This window comes from Cetorhinus maximus, chromosome 5 (assembly GCF_964194155.1).
Source record: "Cetorhinus maximus chromosome 5, sCetMax3.hap1.1, whole genome shotgun sequence".
NCBI lineage: Eukaryota > Metazoa > Chordata > Chondrichthyes > Lamniformes > Cetorhinidae > Cetorhinus > Cetorhinus maximus.
In genome coordinates, this window is record NC_135883.1 from 158711257 (window position 1) to 158735091 (window position 23835).

At 46.4% G+C, this 23835-nt stretch overlaps 1 protein-coding gene across 1 annotated transcript in view; it reads left to right on the forward strand.

The window, feature by feature from the left end:
• The first annotated feature begins 12411 nt into the window (after positions 1-12411).
• The window catches only part of LOC144680388 (heme-binding protein 2-like), a 38129-nt gene continuing 26705 nt past the window's right edge, over positions 12412-23835 (forward strand). The window contains exon 1 of the mRNA XM_078541357.1: positions 12412-12569. Coding sequence (XP_078397483.1) covers positions 12447-12569 — 123 coding nt within the window. The 5' untranslated portion in view covers positions 12412-12446. The remainder of the gene's footprint in view (positions 12570-23835) is intronic.

Below are 23835 nucleotides of genomic sequence, written 5' to 3' on the forward strand. Positions count from 1 at the left end.
GAATTTTAATAATTGGAGATTTTACAACCTGAGACACAAAATGTACTTGTAATTCTCTCTGGCTCTTTATTCCCTGGGTTAGTTACAAAGCTTGTAGTCAAACCCGAATCTAGCAGACATGAGGAGGTGAGTGTTGGGTAGCAGTGCGATTGCACACGGCATGAAGGTGTCAATTAAGTTACATATTAGGTGGCGAATCTAAGATTTTAAACTGTTAATCCCAAGATTAGCAGCATCAGGTTAGAAACATAAAATGGCAGAATTAACTTTGGCTAGATAACTTGAATTATTGCCAATGTATTTATAAAACAAAGGAAGCTTCAGATGGTAAGAAATTGGAATGTATCCAAAATAGACATCTGTGCTCAGAGTCAGTCTGAACGCGAAATTACTTCAGATAAGCAAAAATTAAAAAACACTTAGTACAGCGAAACCTTAAAGTTAAATTACTTTTAGAAGGTAGCCAACCGGTAAGTCATTTCAAAACGCCCCATTACACAGGTTGGAAAGAAAACATTTAGCCTTCACTAATTCTTAAATTGATAAGATTTATTAACAAAATAGACAATAGGAGCTTGTTTCGTCTCTGCAGACTGTCTAGAAAAAGTACACACCATTAGCTTTCAGTCAGTCAGCCATCTTTGGAACATTAAGGGTCAGAGGGTAGTCTTTTGAGAATTCCCCTGGGTTGAGACAGAGATATATCAAAAGTCGATATGACCATAGTGAATTTGTGAGTAAATATCTTTCTTAATTGTTACTGTTTGTTTGAGTTACCCAACAATATTTGCTGATAAGATAGATTTATAAATTTCATGCATTTAGGACTACATTATTTACATGTTATGCTTAGCTTTAGTTATCATTTATAACTTAATGTATAAGATATGATCTATAATGGGCTTCAATAAAATGTCTATGTTTTTGAAGCACATAGAATGTGTAGTCTGAAATATTTATTATCTCGCCAACCCACATAAATACACTACCCTAGAAGTCTTAGTCAGATTTCTAAGAGCTGATGCTGGTTAACTTTCAAAGAAGTTCGCCTACTAAGACAGGCCTCAATGTATGTCCTGTCCTAAGATAATTTTGTGGGCTTTGAGACTCCTGGAGGAGAGGGCTTGTATTTGAGGACCCAGTCTAAGATTATCTTCCCTTAATGCTTAGAACCCCTTTTAGTTGAGAATTTAAGCTGGCAATAAGTTGAAGGGAATTGGCTTACCTTGCTGGGAGTTAAACTTGTAGAACCATTAACAGCTGGCGCCCAACGTGGGGCTCGAGATAATTTTAATTAAAACCATCCTAAACTAGAGTTATCCTCATTGAGATAAGATATTTTAAAGGAATTCCTAAAAAAACCTCAATTATAAGCACTTACCTAGATAGGGCTTTAGCCTGGTGTAATAACCATGGCAACACAGCATGGAACAGGGCTGATTCACTCTTTAGGTGACCCAGGCAACTGCTTTGGCAGTCAACAAAATCTGATTGCACTTCCAGAAGCCGATCATGTAGTAATTTCTGCTGTGGAGGGAGGCAGGATAAGACGGGACACAGTTAGACCATCAGGGATTGTTGAACTTATTTATTTATTGGTACAGTAGAGAAAGAGGCCATTCGGCCCATTATGTTTGTACTAGCTCTTTGAGCATTTTAACTTGGGCCAGTCTCCTGCCTTTTCCCCATAACCCTGCACATTGTTTCTGTTTAAATAATCATACAATGCCCTCTTGAATGCCTCAATCAAACCTGCCTCCACCACACTTCACAGAATCACAGACTTCACCTCCAGGCAGTGCATTCCAAACTCTAACTACTTGCTGCATGAAAAAGTATTTTCTCACCTCAAATTTGCTTCTTTTTCAAAACATTTTAAAACTATGCCCTCTGATTCTTGGTCTGCTTACGAGCAGAAACAGTTTATCTCTATCTGCACTGTCCAGACCGCTCATGATTTTGAAAACTTTTATCAAGTCTCCTCTCAGCCTTCTCCTCTCCAAGTAAAGCAGTCCCAACTTCTCCAATCTTTCCTCATAACTAAAGTGTCTCATGCCTGGAACCATTCTTGTAAACCTCTTCTACACTCTCTCCAATGCGTTCATATCCTTCCTATAGTGTGGTGCCCAGAACTGTACACAGTACTCCAGTTGAGATCTAACCAATATCTTGTACAAGTTCATCATTAGCTCCCTGCTCTATGCCCCTGTTAATGAAGCCTAGAATACTGTATGCTTTAGAAATAGTTCTCTCTCCCTGTCCTGCCACCTTTAATGACTTACGTACAAATACACCCAGGTATCTCTCCTCCTACACACACTTTAGAATAGTATCCTTCATTTTATATTGTCTCTCCATGTTCTTTGTTCCAAAGTGCATCACCTCACACTTCGCCGCATTGAACTTCATCTGCCACCTATCTGCCCACTCCACCAATGTGTCTGTGTCCTTTTGAAGTTCTACACTGTCCTCCTCACAGTTTACAATTCTTCCAAGTTTTGTGTCATCCGACAACTTTGAAAATGTGCCCTGCACACCAAGATCTAGATCATTTATATATATCAGGAAAAGTAAGTATCCCAATACCGACCCCTGGGGAATTCCACTGCAAACCTTCTTCCAGCCTGAAAACGACCCCTTAACCATTGTTTTCTGCTTCCTATCCCTCAGCCAATTTACTGCAAATGATGCTGGAATAGCACAAATCAACTGGCAGCCGAAAGTCACCTTACAGCCTTTAGACCAATAGGGTGTCTACTTAACAAATATACAGGCATTAGGTTACAGCCCATAAGATGCAGGCAGGACAGGGGCCCCAGCTTTTATCGAAGGGCAAGGCACAGCTTTCGCCCCTGGAGGGTTTGGTTACAGAGAAACCCCATGAGTGGCAAACTGTGATTTAAATGCTGTCAGACAAGCTTATGCAGTCTTAAAGGGTTTATTACGCCAGTAAAGATGCTTCAAATTTTGAAGAGGCCAGAACAGGCCACTACATTCAGATGGTCACATTATCACACAAAATACTTAGCAAATTTCTGGGAAGCCAGAAGGCAGGATGAATATTTAAAAATTAGAATGGATATTACAGAATTTAACTAAATTTAAGCTTGTACAAAACATTGGGGAAATGAAGACTTACACACAGTGGCCAGTCTAATTCCTGGCCCTGCGACAGTCCCTAAGCTGTACATCCTGGGAGCCAATTTATGGCCTTGTTTATAATAAAGCACATGGAAAGCCTCTCATTTCTGAGATTACTCCTATGTTAGGAAGAATAACAGATGGACGTGGACTGTCTACAACCTATGAAATAGGGAGGATTTTAAATGACCATAACTGGAAATTGGGTCACAGGAGCCTATTGTGCAGCTATTTCGATTCAGCAATTAAATTAGACTGAAAAGGCATTAGCTCAAATCCCAGATCAACAGGAAAAATTCTTACGTGTCCATAGAATTATTGAAGAAGTTCATGCTTTGTCGAATATTCCACTCGTAAAATTCATCCTACTCTCCGTCAGGATTTTCGAATCTCTCTTTTGCTTTGTTGACCTTCATTGCTTTCCATTTCTCTCCTGGTGTTTGACAAGGTGGTAAACATCTCTTTGTTCTTTTGTCTGTGACATCTTTTGGTTATCTCCTCCTATCACTGCTTGCTTGTCCCAACAACCTCCCCCACCCACTTCTCTCCCACCCCCACCCCCTTAAACCAGCTTATATTTCACCCCTCTCCTATTTTTACTTAGATCTGTTGAAGGGTCATGAGGACTCGAAACGTTAACTGTACTTTTCTCCGCCGATGCTGCCAGACCTGCTCAGTTTTTCCCAGGTATTTCTGTTTCTGTTTTTGTTTTGTGACGGAGATTTACAGACAAGTTAGCATAACATTAATAGTGGGGAAAATGCTAGGGTCTATTCTAAAAGACGTGTTAACAGAACACTTGGAAAGCATTAACAGGATTAGACAAAGTCAGCATTGGTTTATGAATGGGAAATCATGCTTAACTAATCTACTGGAGTTTTTTGAGGATGTAACTAGTAGAATAGATAAGGGAGAACCAGTGGATGTGATGCATTTGGATTTCAAGGAGGCTTTTGATAAGGTCCCACATATGAGGCTAGTGGGCAAAATTAAAGCACAAGGGATTGGTGGTAATATACCAGCATGGATTGAGAATTGGTTGACAGGCCAGAAACAGAGAGTGGGAATAAATTGATCTTTTTCCGGATGGTGGGTGGTGACTTGTGGTGTACTGCAGGGATCAATGCTTGGGCCCCAGATATTCAGGAGAAATATAAATGACTTGGATGAGGGAACCAAATGCAATATTTCCAAGTTTGCTGATGACACAAAACTGGATGGAGTTGTGAGTTGTGAGGAGAATGCAAGGAGGCTTCAGGGCGATTCAGACAAGTTGTGTGTGCGGGCAAACATATGGCAGATGCAGCATCTTTTGAATAAATATGAAGTTATATGCTTCGGTGTGAAGAAGAGAAAGGCAGAGTATTATTTAAATGGTGATACATTGGGAAATGTAGATATAAAAAGGGATCTGGGTGTCTTTGTACACCAGTCAATGAAAGTAAACAGGCAAGTGCAGCAAACAATTGGGAAGGCACATGGTATGTTGGCCTTCATTGCAAGAGGATTTGAGTTCAGAAGTAGGGATGTCTTACGCAGTTATACAAGGCCTTGGTGAGACCACACCTGGAGTGTTGTGTGCAGTTTTGGTCTCCCTACCTAAGAAAGGATGTACTTGCCATAGAGGGAATGCAGCGAAGGTTAACTAGACTGATACCGGGGATGGCAGGACTGTCGCATCAGAAGAGATTGGTACGACTGGGACTGTATTCACTAGAATTTAGTAGAATTAGAGGGGATCTGATTGAAACATATAAAATTCTAACAGGGCTAGACAGACTGAATGCAGAGAGGATGTTTCTCCTGGTTGGGGAGTCCAGGGACCACACTCTCAGGATACGGGGCAGGCCATTTAGGGCTGAAAGAAGGAAAAATGCCTTCCCTCGGAGGATGCTCAATCTGTGGAATTCTCTACCACAGAAGGGTGTGGAGGCCAGGCCGCTGAGTATATTCAAGAAATAAATTGATAATTTTTTGGATATTAGGGGCATCAAGGGGTATGGAGAGAAAGTGTTGAGATTGAGGATCAGCAGTGATTATATTGAATGGTGGAGCAGGCTCGAAGGGCCGAATGATCTATTCCTGCTCCTCGTTTCTATGTTTCTTGTGCCACAGGAATCAGTGCTGGAGCCTCAACTTATCACAATTTATATAAATGACTTTGATGAAGGGACCTAAGGAATAGTTGCTAAATGTGCTGATAACACAAAGATAGATCGGAAAGTAAATTGTGAAGAGAATGTAAGGAGGCTACAAAGTGACATAGGTAGGTTAAGTGTGTGGGCAAAGATCTGGCAAATGGAATATAATTTGGGCAAATGCGAACTCGTTCAATTTGTCAGGGAGAATAAGAAAGAAGCTCATTATCTAAATGGTGAGAGATTGCAGATCTCTGACATTCAGAGGGATCTGGGGATCTTAATGCATGAATCATCTGGAGTATTGTGTACAGTACTGGTCTCCATGTTTAAAGAAAGATGTAAATGCGTTAGAAACAGTTCAGAGAATATTTACTAGACTAATGATAGGAATGGGCAGTTTGTCTTATGAGGACAGGCTGGACAGGTTAGGCTTGTATCCACTGGGATTTAAAATAGTAAGAATTTACTTTATGGAAACCTTTGAGATCCTGAGGAGCCTTGATAGGGTGGATGTGGAGAGGATGTTTCCCCTTGTGGGAGAATCAAGAATGAGAAGTCACTGTTTAAAAATAAGGACAGCTCATTTCATACAGAGAGGAGGGGAGATTTCTTCCTCTCAGAGAGTTGTGAGTCTTTGGAACTCTCTTCCTCCAAAGGCGGTGGAAGCAGAGTCTTTGAATATTTTTAAGGCAGAGCAAGATAGATCCTTGATTTAAAAAAGGGGTGAAAGGTTATCAGGGGTAGACAGGAATGTGAGGTTCAGTTTACATTCATATCAGCCATGATCTTATTGATTGGCAGAGCAGGCTCGAGGAGCTGAGTGGCCTACTCCTGCTCCTAATTCGTATGTTCATTTGTATAAGCCAAAATTGAAAGAAGCACAGTGTACAGCTAAACCCTGAAGCTAAATTACTTTTGGAAGGGAGCCAACCAGCCAGTCACTTCAAAACACCCCATTACACAGGTTGGAAAGAAAACATTTAGCCTTCACTAACTCTTCAATGATAAGATTTATGAATAAAATAGACAATAGGAGCTTGTTTTGTCTCTGCAGGCACTGGGCGGAATCGTCCCAGATTTGCTTTAAGTGCGGTAGCGGGCGGGTAAAACGACATTTTACCCATCGGCCGGAAAACAGCTTATTGTCCCAAACCCACCGTGTTAATTATGCATTCCCAGGAAACACACCATTTCCATGCCAGGCGGCCTCTCATTTGCCCTCCACACCATCATCTCACCGCTTCACACCCGGCACCATATTGAAAGTGTAGCTGCGGCAAAACCTCTCAGTGCTTCCAGCCCACGGCTGCTGCCATAGACATAGTCCTGAATGGAAAAAAGACTGCAGCCCTCCCAGTTCAATGACATGTCTCTCGAGCACCTTTTGGACGTAGTGGAGACTCACCGTGATGTCCTCTAACCCCCGCTCTGGCCTCAGGATGGGCAGCAACATCACCAATCCGGCTTGGCAGGCTGTGGCAGTGTGGTCAGTTCCAATGCCCTGCACAAGAGGACTGCCACCCTGTGCCACAAGAGGATGAATGACCTTCCCCATTCCACCAGGGTAAGCCTACCCTTTCTCCTCACAGGGTCAGCCAGGGGCCCTTGGGCACCCATAGGGGGGAGGATCAGCAGGTGCACACCCTGAGGCCATCCATCCAGGTGACGCCGGGAGTGTCCGGCACATCTGAATCCCCTCTTCCTGTGGCCTCAGCAGCTCCAGCGGCAAAGGCTGAGGAGGGCTCCACTGCCACACAGCAGGACCCCGAAAGCAGGCCGGGGCCCTCCAGGTCTCAGCCTCCAGAGGACGCCAATCCTCTGTCTCCTTGTTCTGATGAGCACTGTTCATGTCACTCAGATGTGAAACTTTTCTGCACAAGATAAAGGCAGGAGACTCAGCCCATGGCCTCTCCCCTGTTCTCTGTGCAGCCTTCAGACTAAAGTAATGGTGTATCCTCACGTTCCCTGGACACATTCCTGATGCCTGCACCTCGGCTGTGCTTGTTATTGCTGCCGGAATGTCGTGGGCAGGCATCCCAGAGATCCGTCATTCTCTCTGTGTGTTCTCAGCACCTTTAAGGTGGGGCTGGCCCCCATATCCTCAGCATCTGTGACCAGTGACGCTGTGCTCCTGAAGGGCTCAGTTTCTGAAGGTGGACAAAGGATCAGATGCTCCTTAAGATTCAGGGCTATGTCTCTTTGATTTGACCCTGATCACAGAGCGGAAGCGAGCTGCCCTTAGCCAGACAGGAGTCAGACATTCTCAGAGGCTATGTAAAGATATTAGGGGAGTCCTCACTGAATTTCGTCACCATCCTTCTGCAATCAAGTGACTATTAGGGCCTCCACTGCCATGTGTTCTGCCATAAGCCAGACTGGATTCAAATATTCATAGCTGTAATGTGAGGATCTTATGGTGTCTCTCCACTGCATGTTGTCATCATCCTCCACAAGTCTAGAGGCTATGAGGGCCTCCCGAGCACATCTGCCTGCTCTGGCCAGTGTGAGGGCCTCATCCTAGTCATGGTTGCCTTCAAGGCCCTCCTCACCCTCATCACAGTCGATGTCCTCAGAGCTGATGGAGGAGGAGGAGACCTCCAGTTCCTCCATCTCCTCCTCAACCAGCTCCTCTCCTGTTTGCAGCACCAGGTTATAAAGGGTGTAGCAGGCGACGATGATGGGAGACACACACTGGGGACTGTATTGCAGGGCTCCTCCAGACCGGTCCAGGCACCGGAACCTCCTTTTCAGCATCCCGATGGTTTGCTACACCAGGTGGAACCTCCATGAGCCTCACTATAGCGTTGCTCTGCTACAGTCTGAGGCCGCCGCACGGGTGTCATCAGCCAAGTCCTCTGTGGGTAGCCCTAGTCCCCGAGGAGCCATCCCTGCAGCCTCTGTGGACCCTGGAAGACATCAGGGATCTGCGACTGATTGAGAATCTAGGAGTTGTGAACACTCCCTGGAAACGGTGCACGGACCTGCAGGATGTGTTTGTGGTGGTTGCACATCAGCTGCACATTCAGCGAATGGAATCCCTTATGGTTCACATAGTGGACCGTGTGTAGCGACGGAGATCTGAGCGCCACATGAGTGCAGTCGATGGCACCCTGCACCTGTGGGAAACCTGAGACCTGGACAAATCTAATCACTCTTGCATCCTGGCTCTCGTATAGTCCCTAGGTCTAGCTAGGTGCCGACCAGCGATGACTCACTGTGGCCCTTCAATGGCTTGAGCGGGAGTCCCAGTCACCCCTTCTTCCTGAGGGTGCTACTCCTCCCTCTGCACAGCCAGTGCCTCAGTCACTCTCTTCTCCATTGTCTTCGCTCTCTGTAAGCCATGAGACATACAGCTAGTTCACCAGGCTCCATGACCCTGATGTACTCCTCCTGGAAGATGAAAGAGAGAGAGGCATGGGTCAGTATGGGTGCACAAAGAACCTCTCGGTTAAATTTGAAGTCCCCTTAACACATCCCGGAGGGAGCTGGCCACCACTTGGATGGCCAGAGATTATTGCGCTGCATGGCTGCCCGAAACCCCACCTTCCACCACCCCACTCCACCCGGCCGATTGGTGACAGCTTTGCCCATTGGACTGCATGCTGTGCTCTCAGCTCAGGGGCAGACATTCTCCTAACCCGTGCTGCAAAACTGCCCTGTTAGCTTGTACCATGGGGGAGACTGGTCCAAACCGGGATGATGACAATGCAAAGGGCTGTGAGCACCTCCACCAGTGACTGCTCCATGGACAGCTTTAGCAAGGAGATTGTACAATGTGCCCAGTCATCCAACTGTTCTGCAGTCCACTAAAACGCTCATTAGTTTACAGACTGTGCCCAAGGGGTAATAAGCTCTGGAGCACTTGGTGGCACTTTAATGCCTCTGTGTTGCTTGAGTGGGCAGATAAGCTCGAGGCCCAACTCCAATCATATCAATGTGGCTGCTCCTGAACCGTCTCAGCTGCAGAGTAAGGGTCACTTTATACAAGCTGTCCCTAATGCGTGGCCGCTTCCCTCACCCACTCCCCCACCCACCACCCCACATGGGCTTGTGCACTACCTTCAACTGCAGGGCAGCCTTTGCCCCAAACCCCCTGAAAAACACGCCTGAACCTTGAAGTCTAACAGGTGTCCTTGGTGAGTGCTCTGCAATGTTACTGTGCACTCGCCTCCAAGTTTGCCTCAAAGTGCAGCCTGTCAAGTGCACGCCTTTTATATGCTGTTGTGAAACACATTAGCGTGGGTGGACGATCCGGCTGGGGGAGGAATGAGTCTGACAGGTGAGCCTTACAATGATATGTTGGTGTACGACATTGAGGTTCCCCATGTCCAATGGATGGAAATGCGGCCCGCCATCGATGGACTGAGAGGACGATCGCAAACTGGTTTCACAACTCCCTGGAACCCATTTTTGGCCATCTTGCCATATTATCCACTCACAGCACCGAACACGCCCGATGCCAGCGGGCACAGACGATTCCACCCACTGTATTTAAAAGTTCACACCATGAGGATTAGGTCAGTCAGGCACCTTTGGAACATAAAGGGTCAGTGTTCCCTTTTGAGAATTACCCCGGGTTGGGACAGAGATATATCAAAATTCAATATCACCATATTGAATTTGTGAGTAAATATCTTTCTTAATTGCTCCTGTTTGTTTGAGTTATCCAACAATATTTGCAGGTAAGTTGGATTTATAAATTTCATGTATTTTCAACTATTATTGACACGTTATGTTTTGCTTTAATTATCATTTATAACTTCATGTATAAGCTATAAAGCATAATGGGCTTCAATAAAACGTGTATTTTTTTGAAGCATGTGCAACATGTAATCTAAAATATTTATTATCCCGGCAATCCTCATAAATACACTACTCCAGAACACTTACTAAGATTTCTAAGAGCTGACATTGGTTGACTTTCAAGGAACTTGGCCAACTAAGACATGCCCCAATTTATGCCCCATCCTAAAATAATTTTGTGGGCTTTGATACTCCTGGGGGACAGGGCTTGTATTTGAAGACTCAATCTAAGACTATGTTCCGATAATGTTTAGAATTTCTTTTACTTGGGACTTTAAACGTGCAATAAGTTGAAGGGAATTGGCTTACCTTGCCAGGAGCTAAAAATAGTAGAACCATTAAAAAGGCCACCACTTGAGGTTGGAGAGAATGATCCCTGGTATTGGGAAAGTGGTCAGGGAAAATATCTGGAAATGATTGGAATTGGGGAAGGTGAAGGGATGCCTGAACCGGAGGTGGAAAAGGGGTCTGAGTGGATCCTGGAGTGACACTCAGATAGACTGTTGGGCCTGAATGGATGGTCAGTCTCGAGGGGTTGTGCTATCTATCCCTGTCCTCTTTCCCCAGCCTTCAAAACATTAAAAAGATGCACATGTCTAGGCTTCTCCTTATTTTTACACTGTGCACCCCCCACCCTCCCATTCCAGGTTCCCTTTTACCCCAGTCAGTCAGTGCCAGGGGAATTGCACCCCAGTGAGAGGCAGTGCCCAGCAAACAGAAACCCAGTGAGAGGCAGTGCCCAGCAAACAGAAACCCAGTGAGAGGCAGTGCCAGGGATAAATTAACCCAGTGAGAGGCTGTGCCTAGAAAGCTTTTTTAAATTATTCATTAAGGGAAGTGGGCTTCGCTGGCTAAGCCAGCATTTATTGCCCATCCCTAGTTGCGCTTGAGAAGTGGGCGGTGAGCTTCCTACCTGAACCACTGCAGTCTGTGTGGTGCAGGAACACCTGCAGTGCTATTAGGAAGGGAGTGCCAGGATTTTGACCAGGCAACAGCGAAGGAACGGCGATATATTTCCAAGTCAGGATGGTGAGTGACTTGGAGGGGAACTTCCAGGTGGTGGTGTTCCCATCTATCTGCTGCCTTTGTCCTTCTATAAGGTAGTGGTTGTGGGTTTGGAAGGTGCTGTGTAAGGAACCTTGCTGAATTCCTGCAATGCATCTTGTAGATGATACACACTGCTGCTACTGTGCGTCGATGGTGGAGGAAGTGAATGTTTGTGGATGTGGTGCCAATCAAGCGGGCTGCATTGTCCTGGACAATGTCAAGCTTCTTGAATGTTGTGGGAACTGCACTCATCCAGGCAACTGGGGACTATTCCAGCCCACTCCTGACTTGTGCCTTGTAGCTGGTGGACAGGCTTCGGGGAATCAGGAGGTGAGTAAAATGTGGCAGGATTCCACGTCTCTGACCTGCTCTTGCAGCCACAGTATTTATATGGCTGGTCCAGTTCAGTTTCTGGTCAGGATGTTGATAGTGGGGGATTCAGTGATGATAATGCCATTAAACGTCAAGGGGCAATGGTTAGATTCTCTCTTGTTGGAGATGATCATTGCCTGGCACTTGTGTGGCACAAATATTACTTGCCACTTGTCAGCCCAAGCCTGGACATTATCCAGGTCTTGCTGCATTTGGACATGGACTGGTTCAGTATCTGAGGAGCGGCGAATGTTGCTGAACATCGTGTAATCATCAGCGAACCCAAGGCAGTGTCAGGAACTGGACTTCAGTGGGAGTTGTTACCAAGGGTTATGTACCTCAGCCAGTCTCAGTTACCTCAGGAGAGGAGGGGAAGAAACAAACAGGAACAATGTGAAATGCTCAAGTCATTGGGCAGTGAGACCCACACCAGCTTCACCTACTCAGTGAGGAAATGGCGGTCTGTCCCGCGGTTGGAGTGCAGCCTGGCCACTGGGTTCCCACTTTCAGCCATTGCAGGAAACCCAAGAAATGAAACTGTGCAGACATGAAACCCGAATGTGAAATTCTTTTCTCCCGGGTCACTAACACCAGCGACCGGCAGATCAATCTTCCATTCCAGGCGACTCCCAAACAGGGAGGGTTGACAATCCTGAATGTGTGAACTGGAATCAATTGTAAAATAGCTTCCCGAGTGTTCAGACTTCCCGGGAACCGGCACTCAGAGAGTTAATAGTTTCTAACTTCAAGTAACATTTCCATAATGAATCAGCTAGTGCGTTTCTTCAACACATAATGTTGCTACCTGCAGCTTAACTTTATTCAAAATCATCTTCATAAAACAGTATAAGAAGACCTGAGCTCGCTGCTCAATCTGCAGATCCACCTGAAGGTGCTGAGAGTCATTCAGTGCGTTCACCAGTGATCTGAGCGGACACCAGGATGCTGAGACTCTTCCTAACTGTGTCTCTCCTCTTCTGGCAGCAACTTGCTGGTCAGGATGAGGTGGAGAACTTCTGTTATGAAAATGACTGCATTGAGCCCGCAGAAGTCATTGTGGACAAGGTAAGTATTGTTCAGAGTTTACTGCGTTCTGTCATGTTTGTCCTAGGGGAAATTATTCAATGCCCGTTTTTGGGGTAAATAACCTGCGGTGAATCGACAGCGCATCCCCCAACCCTGAAACATGAGGCTGGGCTGAAATTGGTCCTTGCATCTCGGTAACATTTTATACATGAGCTGCTGTCGGCTGATTGGTCTCCACTGCCAGCTTGTGTAGTGAGAATATCAGGGTTTCTGTCTCCAGCAGCGGGTCTAAAGTGGGGTTGGTGTGGAAACAGAGAGGTTAGAGGGACAATGCGAAGGACTGTAGAGTCGGGACACATTCCTGTTACTCCTGTATTCACTGAATTTAACCCAATTTCTGAAATTTATAACAGACTTAAGATCACTATGTTACATCTGTAAGAAGCCAAGTCTTGTTTTAGGTGATACCCCCACACCACAGATACCTGGAAAGTCACATCAATACAGCAGTGTCCTTAAAGCAGGTTTGGCTATGAGAATTACACTCCGTCCTTGCTAGGGTAATATAAACCGGGGAGTTTTACCCAAGAGGTTCCCCTGAAGATGTGCCGGGGACATCCCGGAAGTCCCCATGCAAGGACTGCATGGGATATGTCCGGGAATATTTAAGCTTGTGATGGGCAATTATCCTGTACTGGGAACTATCCGATACTCCAACTTCTATCAGTGACTTTAGATGGTTCCGACTCTCTTAGCAGAATAGTTACCTGGGAAAAGTTAGACAGATTAAACCCACTTCTACCCCCTGTGGTACTGACCCTTCAACTCCCCACTGAAACACATCCCCCCGAACACCAACCACCCCCCCACTGCCCAACTACCCCTATCCCCAATCCCAAACTACCCACCAACCATAACTAACCCCCCACCCACTGACTAAACCTCCCACCCCTGACTACCCCACCCCTCCAATTGTCACCCCTGGACTAACCATCCCACCCCCAACCATTTCCCAACTGCACTCACCCCTCAAATTTCCACCCCCGGACTAACCATCCCACCCCCAAACATTTCCTGACTACCCCCACCTCTCAAATTACCATTCCCCCACCTCCGACTACCCCCACACCTATTTAGCCCCCAATTAGCATCCAAGCCGTTCACCCCCAACTATCCCATACCCCAAACTAGCCCACCATCCTGACTACCCCAATGCCCTGACTGGATCCCAACTCTTCCACCCAATCCCCAGATCCTCCCTCATACCATGACCACCGACAACCACCCATCTACTCCCCACTACCCCCCGACAACCCCCTGGTCCTCCCACCCCATGGTTTGCCCATGATGCACTGACTTACCCCCCCGACCCACTACTCTACCTGATACCCCCACCACCCAAACCCCAGACCCTCCTCCCACACCACAAATACCTCCCTCCACCTCAACTAAACCCCACCCCCTCCAAATACCCCCTGGCCCTCACACCCCCTGGTTACCCCACAACTCCACAAACTAACCCCCACACCCTGACTACTCCCACCGCCCCAACGACAGGACCCACCCCCGCCCCAGCCCCCCTCCACCCCAAGGAAGTTGTGAGCCATTAGCACGAATGGGGGTTTGGATAATAGACAGAAAGAGGACAGAAAGACCTTCCACCACTCTGACCACTCACCACCACCCCCCACCATTATCCTCTGACCCTCCCACTCCCTGATTACGCCACAACCCCCTGACTAAGCCCCACATCCCACCCCTTTGAACACTGGACTCCCCGCCCCTCCTTCAATCCATGACTATCCCAAAACACTCTGAATACATCTCACCCCTGACTATCCCCCAACCACCACACCCCTTTTCTACTTTGATGACGCTACAACTAACCCAGAGATAAAAACAAAATACTACTGCGGATGCTGGAAATCCAAAACAAAAACAGAATTACCTGGAAAAACTCAGCAGGTCTTGCAGCATCGGCAGAGAAGAAAAGAGTCGACGTTTCGAGTCCTCATGACCCTTCAGCAGAACTGAGTATAGTTAGGAGAGGGGTAAAATATAAACTAGTTTAAGGTGGGGGGGGGTGCGGTGGGGAGAGAAGTTGAGGGGGGTGTTGGTTGTAGGGACAAGCAAGCAGTGATAGGAGCAGATAATCAAAAGATGTCACAGACAAAAGGATTAAAGAGGTGTTGAAGGTGGTGATATTATCTAAGAAAATGTGTTAATTAAGAATGGATGGCAGGACACTCAAGGTACAGCTCTAGTGGGGGTGGGGTGGAAAGACTGACAAGGTATTAGTTGTAGATTTTAAAATAATGGAAATAGGTGGGAAAAGAAAAATCTATATAAATTATTGAAAAAAACAAAAGGGAGGGGGAAGAAACGGGGTGGGGATGGGGGGAGGGAGCTTAAGATCTTATGTTGTTGAATTCAATATTCAGCCTGGAAGGCTGTAAAGTGCCTAGTCGGAAGATGAGGTGCTGTTCCTTCAGTTTGCGTTGGGCTTCACTGGAACAATGTAGCAAGCCAAGGACAGACATGTGGGCAAGAGAGCAGGGTGGAGTGTTAAAATGGCAAGCGACAGGGAGGTTTGGGTCTTTCTTGCGGACAGACCGCAGGTGTTCTGCAAAGCGGTCGCCCAGTTTGCGTTTGGTCTCTCCAATGTAGAGGAGACCGCATTGGGAGCAACAAATGCAGTAGACTAAGTTAGGGGAAATGCAAATGAAATGCTGCTTCACTTGAAAGGAGTTTTTGGGCCCTTGGATGGTGAGGAGAGAGGAAGTGAAGGGGCAGGTGTTGCATCTTCTGCGTGGGCATGGGGAGGTGCCATAGGTGGGGGTTGAGGAGTAGGGGGTGATGGAGGAGTGGACCTGGGTGGCCCGGAGGGAACGATCCCTACGGAATGCCGCCAGGGGGGGTGAAGGGAAGATGTGTTTGGTGGTGGCATCATGCTGGAGTTGGCAGAAATGGCGGAGGATGATCCTTTGAATGCGGAGGCTGGTGGGGTGATAAGTGAGGACAAGGGGGACCCTATCATGTTTCTGGGGGGGAGGAGAAGGCGTGAGGGCGGATGCGCGGGAGATGGGCCGGACACGGTTGAGGGCCCTGTCAACGACCGTGGGTGGAAAACCTCGGTTAAGGAAGAAGGAGGACATGTCAGAGGAACTGTTTTTGAAGGTAGCGTCATCAGAACAGATGCGACGGAAGCGAAGGAACTGAGAGAATGGGATGGCTTCCTTACAGGAAGCGGGGTGTGAGGAGCTGTAGTCGAGGTAGCTATGGGAGTCGGTATGTTTGTAATGGATATTGGTGGACAGTCTATCATCAGAAATTGAGACAGAGAGGTCAAGGAAGGGAAGGGAAGGGACGCTACCTTCAAAAACAGTTCCTCTGACATGTCCTCCTTCTTCCTTAAGCGAGGTTTTCCACCCACGGTCGTTGACAGGGCCCTCAACCGTGTCTGGCCCATCTCCCGCGCATCCGCCCTCACGCCTTCTCCTCCCTCCCAGAAACATGATAGGGTCCCCCTTGTTCTCATTTATCACCCCACCAGCCTCCGCATTCAAAGGATCATCCTCCGCCATTTCTGCCAACTCCAGCATGATGCCACCACCAAACACATCTTCCCTTCACCCCCCCTGACGGCATTCCGTAGGGATCGTTCCCTCTGGGACACCCTGGTCCACTCCTCCATTACCCCCTACTCCTCAACCCCCACCTATGGCAGCTCCCCATGCCCACGCAGAAGATGCAACACCTGCCCCTTCACTTCCTCTCTCCTCACCGTCTAAAAGCCCAAACACTCCTTTCAAGTGAAGCAGCATTTCACTTGCATTTCTCCTAACTTAGTCTACTGCATTTGTTGCTCCCAATGCGGTCTCCTCTACATTGGAGAGACCAAACGCAAACTGGGCGACCACTTTGCAGAACACCTGCGGTCTGTCTGCAAGAAAGACCCAAACCTCCCTGTCGCTTGCCATTTTAACACTCCACCCTGCTCTCTTGAGCTAGAGCTGTACCTTGAGTGTCCTGCCATCCATTCTTAATTAGCACATTTTCTTAGATAATATCACCACCTTCAACACCTCTTTGATCCTTTTGTCTGTGACATCTTTTGATTATCTGCTCCTATCACTGCTTGCTTGTCCCTACAACCAACCCCCCCGTCAACTTCTCTCCCCACTGCGCCCCCCCCCCACCCTCCACCTTAAACCAGCTTATATTTCACCCCTCTCCTAACTATACTCAGTTCTGCTGAAGGGTCATGAGGACTCGAAACGTCGACTCTTTTCTTCTCCGCCGATGCTGCCAGACCTGCTGAGTTTTTCCAGGTAATTCTGTTTTTGTTCTACAATTAACCCACACTGACCCAACTCTCCTACCAGCCCCGTTGATTATCACCTGAACTCCCATCCCTCCATGAATAACCCCCACCTCCCCTCACTGCTCCCTACCCTTCCCGACATCCTGACCCTCTCCACACTTGGGTGAGTGAAAAGGAGCGGAGTGGCATCCGAAGGTGATTATCACTCCCCGGATGTTGTGAGCCATTAACATGAATAGGGGATTGGATAATGGACAGACAGAGCTATGGGATTTTGATAAACTGTGGTCAACATTTAAAGAAATAATTACAAATTCTCAGTGAAAACACATTCCATTGAAAAACAATAAATTCTGCAGGAATACTGGTCCACCCATGGCTTACCACATAAAATAATGGGGAGCGAAAGGGTGAAAGAGAGTGTGGAATTTAAAGTAATCTATCTAGAAGAAAATAAGCACTAGGGAAACTAATGGGAGTAAAATCTGACCAATTCACTGTACTTGATAGTTTATATCCTTGGGGTCAGTTCAGTGGATCGATACGATTCTCTGCAGCTATGACCGGGTGTTCTGAAGGTTGTGCTGTCTGTTCTGCTGCCAAGAGATATATACCGGTTAGGTGACAGGGCAACAAGTTGGCAGATGGAATATTTTGTGAGCAAGTGTGAGGCTATTCACTTTGATAAGAAGAAAAACGGAGGGTCACCAGAATGGTGGGGTGGTAATTAGTGAGGAGGGTTGCCTTAGATTACAGGAGGATATAGGCAGGAGGGTCAGATGGGCTGATCAGTGGCAAATGGAATTTTATTCGGATAAGTGTGAGGTGATGCACTTGGACAGGACAAACAAGGCACGGGAAGACACGATGAATGGTAGGGCCCTGGGAAGTATAAAGGATCAGAGGGACCTTGCTGTGCATGTCCACCGGTCCCTTAAGGTAGGATGGCAGGTGGATAAGGTGGTTAATAAGGCATATGGGATACTTGCCATTATTAGCCGTGGCATAGAATAAAAGAGCAGGGAGATTATGCTGGAACTGTATAAAACGCTGGTTAGACCATAGCTAGAGTATTGCATGCAGTTCTGGAATCCGCATTATAGGAAGGATCTGATTGCACTAGAGAGAGTGCAGAGGAGATTTACCAAGATGTTGCCTGGGCTGGAGAGTTTTACTTATGAGGAGTGATTGGATAGGCTGGGGTTATTTTCCTTGTAGCAGAGGAGATTGAGGGGGACATGATTAAGTTGCATAACATTTTGAGGAGCATAGAATAGGGTAGACAGAAAGGAACTCGTCCCCTTGGTGGAGGGTTCAATAACTAGGGGGCATAGATTTAAGGTAAGGGGCAGGAGGTTTAGAGGGGATGTGAGGAAGAATTTTTTTGTCCAGAGGGTGGTGTGAATCTGCAAACTCAATGTCTGAAAGGTTGGTATTGGCAGAAACCCTCATAACATTTAAGAAGTATTTGGGTGTGCACTTGCGATGCCATGGCATACACCGCTATGGGCCTAGTGCTGGAAAATGGGATTAGAATAGTAAGGTAACTGTTTGACCAGTGCAGACTCGATGGGCCTCGATGACTCTTTAACTCTAATTTTTTAATTGGTATGAAGAACATTTCCATTTTGGTATTTAGAAGCATTTGGTTTCTTAATCCAAAAAACTCAGGAAGTTTGTATTTGGGTATAACAAATGATTAGAAAGGCAAATAGTAAGTTGCCCCTTATTGAAAGGGGTTTGGAGTTCTAGAATAATGAAGTCTTGCTCCAATTGTACAAGGCATTAGGGAGACCACACCTGGAATACTGTGTGTAGTTTTGATCTCCTTATCTAAAGAAGGATGTACACACTTTAAAGGTGATGCATGAAGATTCACGGGGGTGATTTCTGGGATGAGGAGGGTTGTCCTGTGATGAGAGGAATTATAAATTGGGGCATGCTCTCTGGAGTTTAGTAGAGTGAGAGGTGATCTCATTGAGGCTACAAGATTGTGTAGGGGCTTGGCAGGGCAAACACAGGGAGGCTGTTTCCCCTGATTGGGAACCGAGAACACGGGGGGACAGACCCTGGTTAAGGGGTTAATCATTTAGGGCTGAGAGGAGGAGAAATTTCTCACTCAAAGGCTTGTGAATCTTTGGAATTCTCTATCCCAGAGGGTTATGGATGTTTAGTCATTGAGATAGATTTCTGGATTCTAGGAACATCACAGATGGGGGCTGGGTGGGAAAGTGAAGTTGAGCTAGGGGTGCGGGAGGGTGGTGTGGGTTGGGAGGTCACTTTTAAGGTTTAGTACCAAAAATTAATACTGTACATTTCTAAAAATTCCCTTTTCAATTGAAACCAACATTCCAATAGCGTTATAACTTTTCATGATGTCCTAAAGTAGGAACAATTCGAATGACATGCTGTGTGGTGTACCAGAGGCTTGAGAGTCTTGGACCTCATTGAAACGAGTGGTATAAAAGAGGACATTGACTCACTTATTGCTCTTGCAAAGTCTGGGAATTAAATCCTTATTTGGCATTGACCTAGGCACTACAAACGACAGTGGGAATCGCAGCCCTGTCGACCCTGCAAAGTCCTCCTTATTAACATCTGGGGGCTAGTGCAAAAATTGAGAGAGCCGTCTTACAGACTAGTCAAGCAACAGCCTGACATAGTCATCCTCACAGAATCAGACCTGAAAGGTAATGTTCCAGACACCACTGGAAGTTTCCCTACCACTGACGTGAGACTCACTGATCTGTAGTTCCCTGGCTTATCTCTAAAACCATTCTTAAATAGCGGAACCACATTAGCTGTTCTCCAGTCCTCTGGCACCTCCCCCGCGGCCAGAGAGGAATTAAAAATTTGGGTCAGCGCCCTTATGATCTCCTCCCTTGCCTCCCTCAGCAGTCTGGGACACAAATCATCCGGACATGGAGATTTGTCCACTTTTAAGCCCGCCAACACCTCCAATACCTTGTCACTCCCTAAATCAATTTCCTCAAGAACCTCGCAGTCTCTCTCCCCGAATTCCACACCTTCATCCTCATTCTCCTGGGTGATGACGGATGTGAAGTATTCGTTCAACACTCCAGCGATGTCCTCTGGTTCCACCCATAGATTGCCACATTCGCCCCTAATGGGCCCTACTCTTTCCCTGGTTATCCTCTTCCCATTGATATACTTGTAGAATATCTTGAGATTTTCCCTACTTTTCCCAGCCAGAGCTTTCTCATATCCCCTCTTTGCTCTCCTAATTGCTTTCTTAAGCTCCACCCTTCACTTTCTGTACTCCACTAATGCCTCCGCTCTTTTACTCCCCTTGTTCCTGCTAAAAGCCTCTCTTTTCCTTCTCATCGTATCCTGAATATCTCTGGTCATCCATGATTCTCTGGGCTTGTTACTCTTTCCTATCACCCTAGAGGGAACATGTTGAGCCTGGACCCCTCCCCATTTCCTTTTTGAACGCTCCCCACTGCTCTTCTGTAGATTTCTGCACAAGTAGCTGTTCCCAGTCTACCTTGGCCAGATCCTGCCTTATTTTACTAAAATCTGCTCTCCCCCAATCCAAAACACTTTTTTGCAACTTGTCTATTTCTTTGTCCATAAGAAGTTTAAATTGTACCATGTTGTGGTCGCTATCACTAATCCACTCAGCAAATGTTTCTTTTCTGAAAATTTTCAATGAAATTCAGTTTATTTTTGTGCCAAATCTTATCTTTCTGAAATTTGTTCATGGGCCCCTTGAGTGTGAAAAATATGCAAATGTGGCCCTCGGAGTCGAAAGGTTGGACAAGCCTGGGTTAAAGGAAGGTTTTACAAATCCCTGCTCCATCCTAGATTCATCCCACCCTGCACCATCCTGTTTAAAATCTAGCAGAATGTGGTCACACTGTGGGACTAAAATGTCCCTGGGGAGGACTATTCCTGATCATTCGTTGTAGCTTTGGCAAAAAAAAATTAATTGAAATCCCAGAGAAACAGCATAAAGTGCTTTTATAAAAAGGGTCTTTACAGAAAACAACCCTATGACTGGAGTGCTTCTAGAAATGATTTCTCTCAGGATATGAAGATGCAATAATACAAAATAGGAGCAGAAGTAGACCATTTGGCCCCTCAAGCCTGCTCTATCTTTCAGTAAGACCATGGCTGATCTGCTTGTGTTTTGATTTCCACATTCCCATCTACAACTGACAACTTTGATTCCCTTGCCTAACAGCAATCTATCTACCTCTGCCTTAAAAATATTCAATGACCCCGCCTCCACCATCTTCTGAAGCAAAGAGTTCCAAAGTCGCACAACCCTCTGAGAGAAAAAAAATTCTCTTCATCTCTGTCCTAAAAGGGTGACCCCTAATTTTAAAACAGTGCCCCCTAGCTCTGCTCTCACCCACAAGAGGAAACATCCTTTCCATGTCAACCATGTCAAGGCCGTTCAGGATCTTATATACTTCAGTCAAATCACCCCTCACTCTTCTAAAGTCCATTGGAAACAAACACAGTCTGCCCAACCTTTCCTCGTAATACAATCTGCTCATTCCAGGTATTAATCGAGTAAATCTCCTCTGCACCGCCTCCAATGCATTTACATCCTTCCTTAAATAAGGAGACCAAATCAAAGAATCACAGAATCACAGTGCAGAAGAGGCCCTTTGGCCCATCGAGTCTGCATCAACACGTGAGAAACACCTGACCTACCTACCTAATCCCATTTACCATCACTTGGCCCATAGCCTTGAATGTTATGACGCACCAAGTGTTCATCCAGGTACTTTTTAAAGGATGTGAGGTAACCCGCCTCCACCAGCCTCCCAGGCAGTGCTTTCCAGACCGTCACCACCTTCTGGGTAAAAAAGTTTTTCCTCACATCCCCCCTAAACCTCCTGCCCCTCACCTTGAACTTTTGCCCCCTTGTGACTGACCCTTCAACTAAGGGGGACAGCTGCTCCCTATCCACCCTGTCCATGCCCCTCATAATCTTGTACATCTCGATCAGGTCGCCCCTCAGTCTTCTCTGCTCCAACGAAAACAACCCAAACTGCAGCAGTATTCGAGATGTGGTCTCACCAATGACCTGTATAGCTGACGCAAAACATCATTACTTTTATGTTTAACCTCTCTCGGATTAGAGGATAACATTCCATTAGCCTTCTTAATTACTTGCTTTATTTGCGCACTAACTATTTGTGACTCCTGCACTCGAACAGCTCGATCCCTCGGCACCTCGGAATTCTGCAGCCGTCTTCCAGTTAAGTAACACTCTGCTTTTTTATTCTTCCTGCCAAAATGTAAACAATTTCATATTTTCCTACATTACATTCCATCTGCCAGATTTTTGTCCAATCGCTCAACCTGTATATATATCTCTCTGCAAACTCCTTGTGTCCTCTTCACAACATACTTTCCTACCTATCACCTGTAAATTTAACTACCGTGCCTTCACTCCCCTCATCGAGGCCATTAATAAGTTGTAAAATGCTGAGGCCCCAGCACAGAGATTTGCAGAAGCCCACTCATCACATCCTGCCACCAGAAACAGACCCATTTATGCATACTCTCTGTTTTCTGTCAGCCAGCCAATCCTCTTTCAATCCTAATATGTTACCAGCTACACTTTGCGTTTTTATTTTCTGCAAAAGCCTTTGGGTGGCAGTTTATTTTTTGTTCATTGATGGGATGTGGGCCTTGGTGAATTACTGCAATGCATCTTGTAGATGGTACACACTGCTGCTATTGTGCGTCAATGTTTCAGGGAGTGAATGTTTGTGGATGTGGTCCCAATCAACCAAGCTGAACGGTGTCAGGCTTCTGGAGTGTTGTGGGAGCTGCACTCATCCAGGCAAGTGGGGACTATTCCATCAGACTCCTCACTTATGCCTTGCAGGTAGTGGACAGGCTTTGGGGAATCAGGAGGTGAGCTACTCCTCGCAGGATTCCTTGTCTCTGACCTGCTCTTGTAGCCACAGTATTTATATGACTCATTCAGTTCCGTTTCTGGCCATTGGTAACCCCGAGGGTGTTGATAGTCGTGGGGGATTCAGTGATGGTAATGCCATTGAACATGAGGGGGCAATGGTTGGATTCTCTCTTGTTGGAGATAGTCATTGCCTGAAACTTGTGAAGCTCAAATGTAACTTGCCAATTGTCAGCCCAAGCTTGGACGTTTTCCAGGTCTTGCTGCTTTTGGACCTGGACGGCTTCAGTATCTGGGGATTTGCGAACGGTGCTGAACATTGTGCAATCAGCAGCGAACATCCCCACTTCTGACCTTATGCTGGAAGGAAGGTCATTGATGAAGTAGCTAAAGATCGTTGGGCCTAGGACACTTCCCTGAGGAACCCCTGCACTGATGCCCTGGAGCTGAGATGACTGACCTCCAACAACCACAATCATCTTCCTTTGTGCCAGGTATGACTCCAACCAGTGGAGAGTTTATTCCTGAATCCCATTGACTCCAGTTTTGCCAGGGCCACACCCAGTCAATGCTGCATAGGTGTCAAGGGCAGTCAATCTCGGGAGTTCAGCTCGTTTGTCCATGTTTGAACCAAGGCTGTAATGAGGTCAGGAGCTGAGTGGCCCTGGTGGAACACAAACTGGGCATCAGTGAGCAGATGATTGCTAAGCAAGTGCCTCTGATTAGCCTTTTAGTCATTCGCTGCCATTCTTTGTATTCTGACCAATCACCTGACTGCCACTCAAATTTGTACTGTTATAGGCTTTTTTCTTCAGTTTTATACTTTCCTTAACTTCTTTAGTTAACCACGGACAATCGGTCCTCCCTTTAGAATTTTTCCTTAGAGTAGGAATATATTATTATATTATATTCTGAGTATTCAGAAATATCCCCTTAAATGTCTGCCGCAGCTTTTCTATCGATCCTTCCCCTGTAGTCGAGCAAGAACCAGATCCTACAGGTGAAAAAGTGAGAAAAAGCAGAATTGCACCTTCCTCCCTTCCTCACTGAACTCCCAGCAGTGCGCTGAGGTCACACTC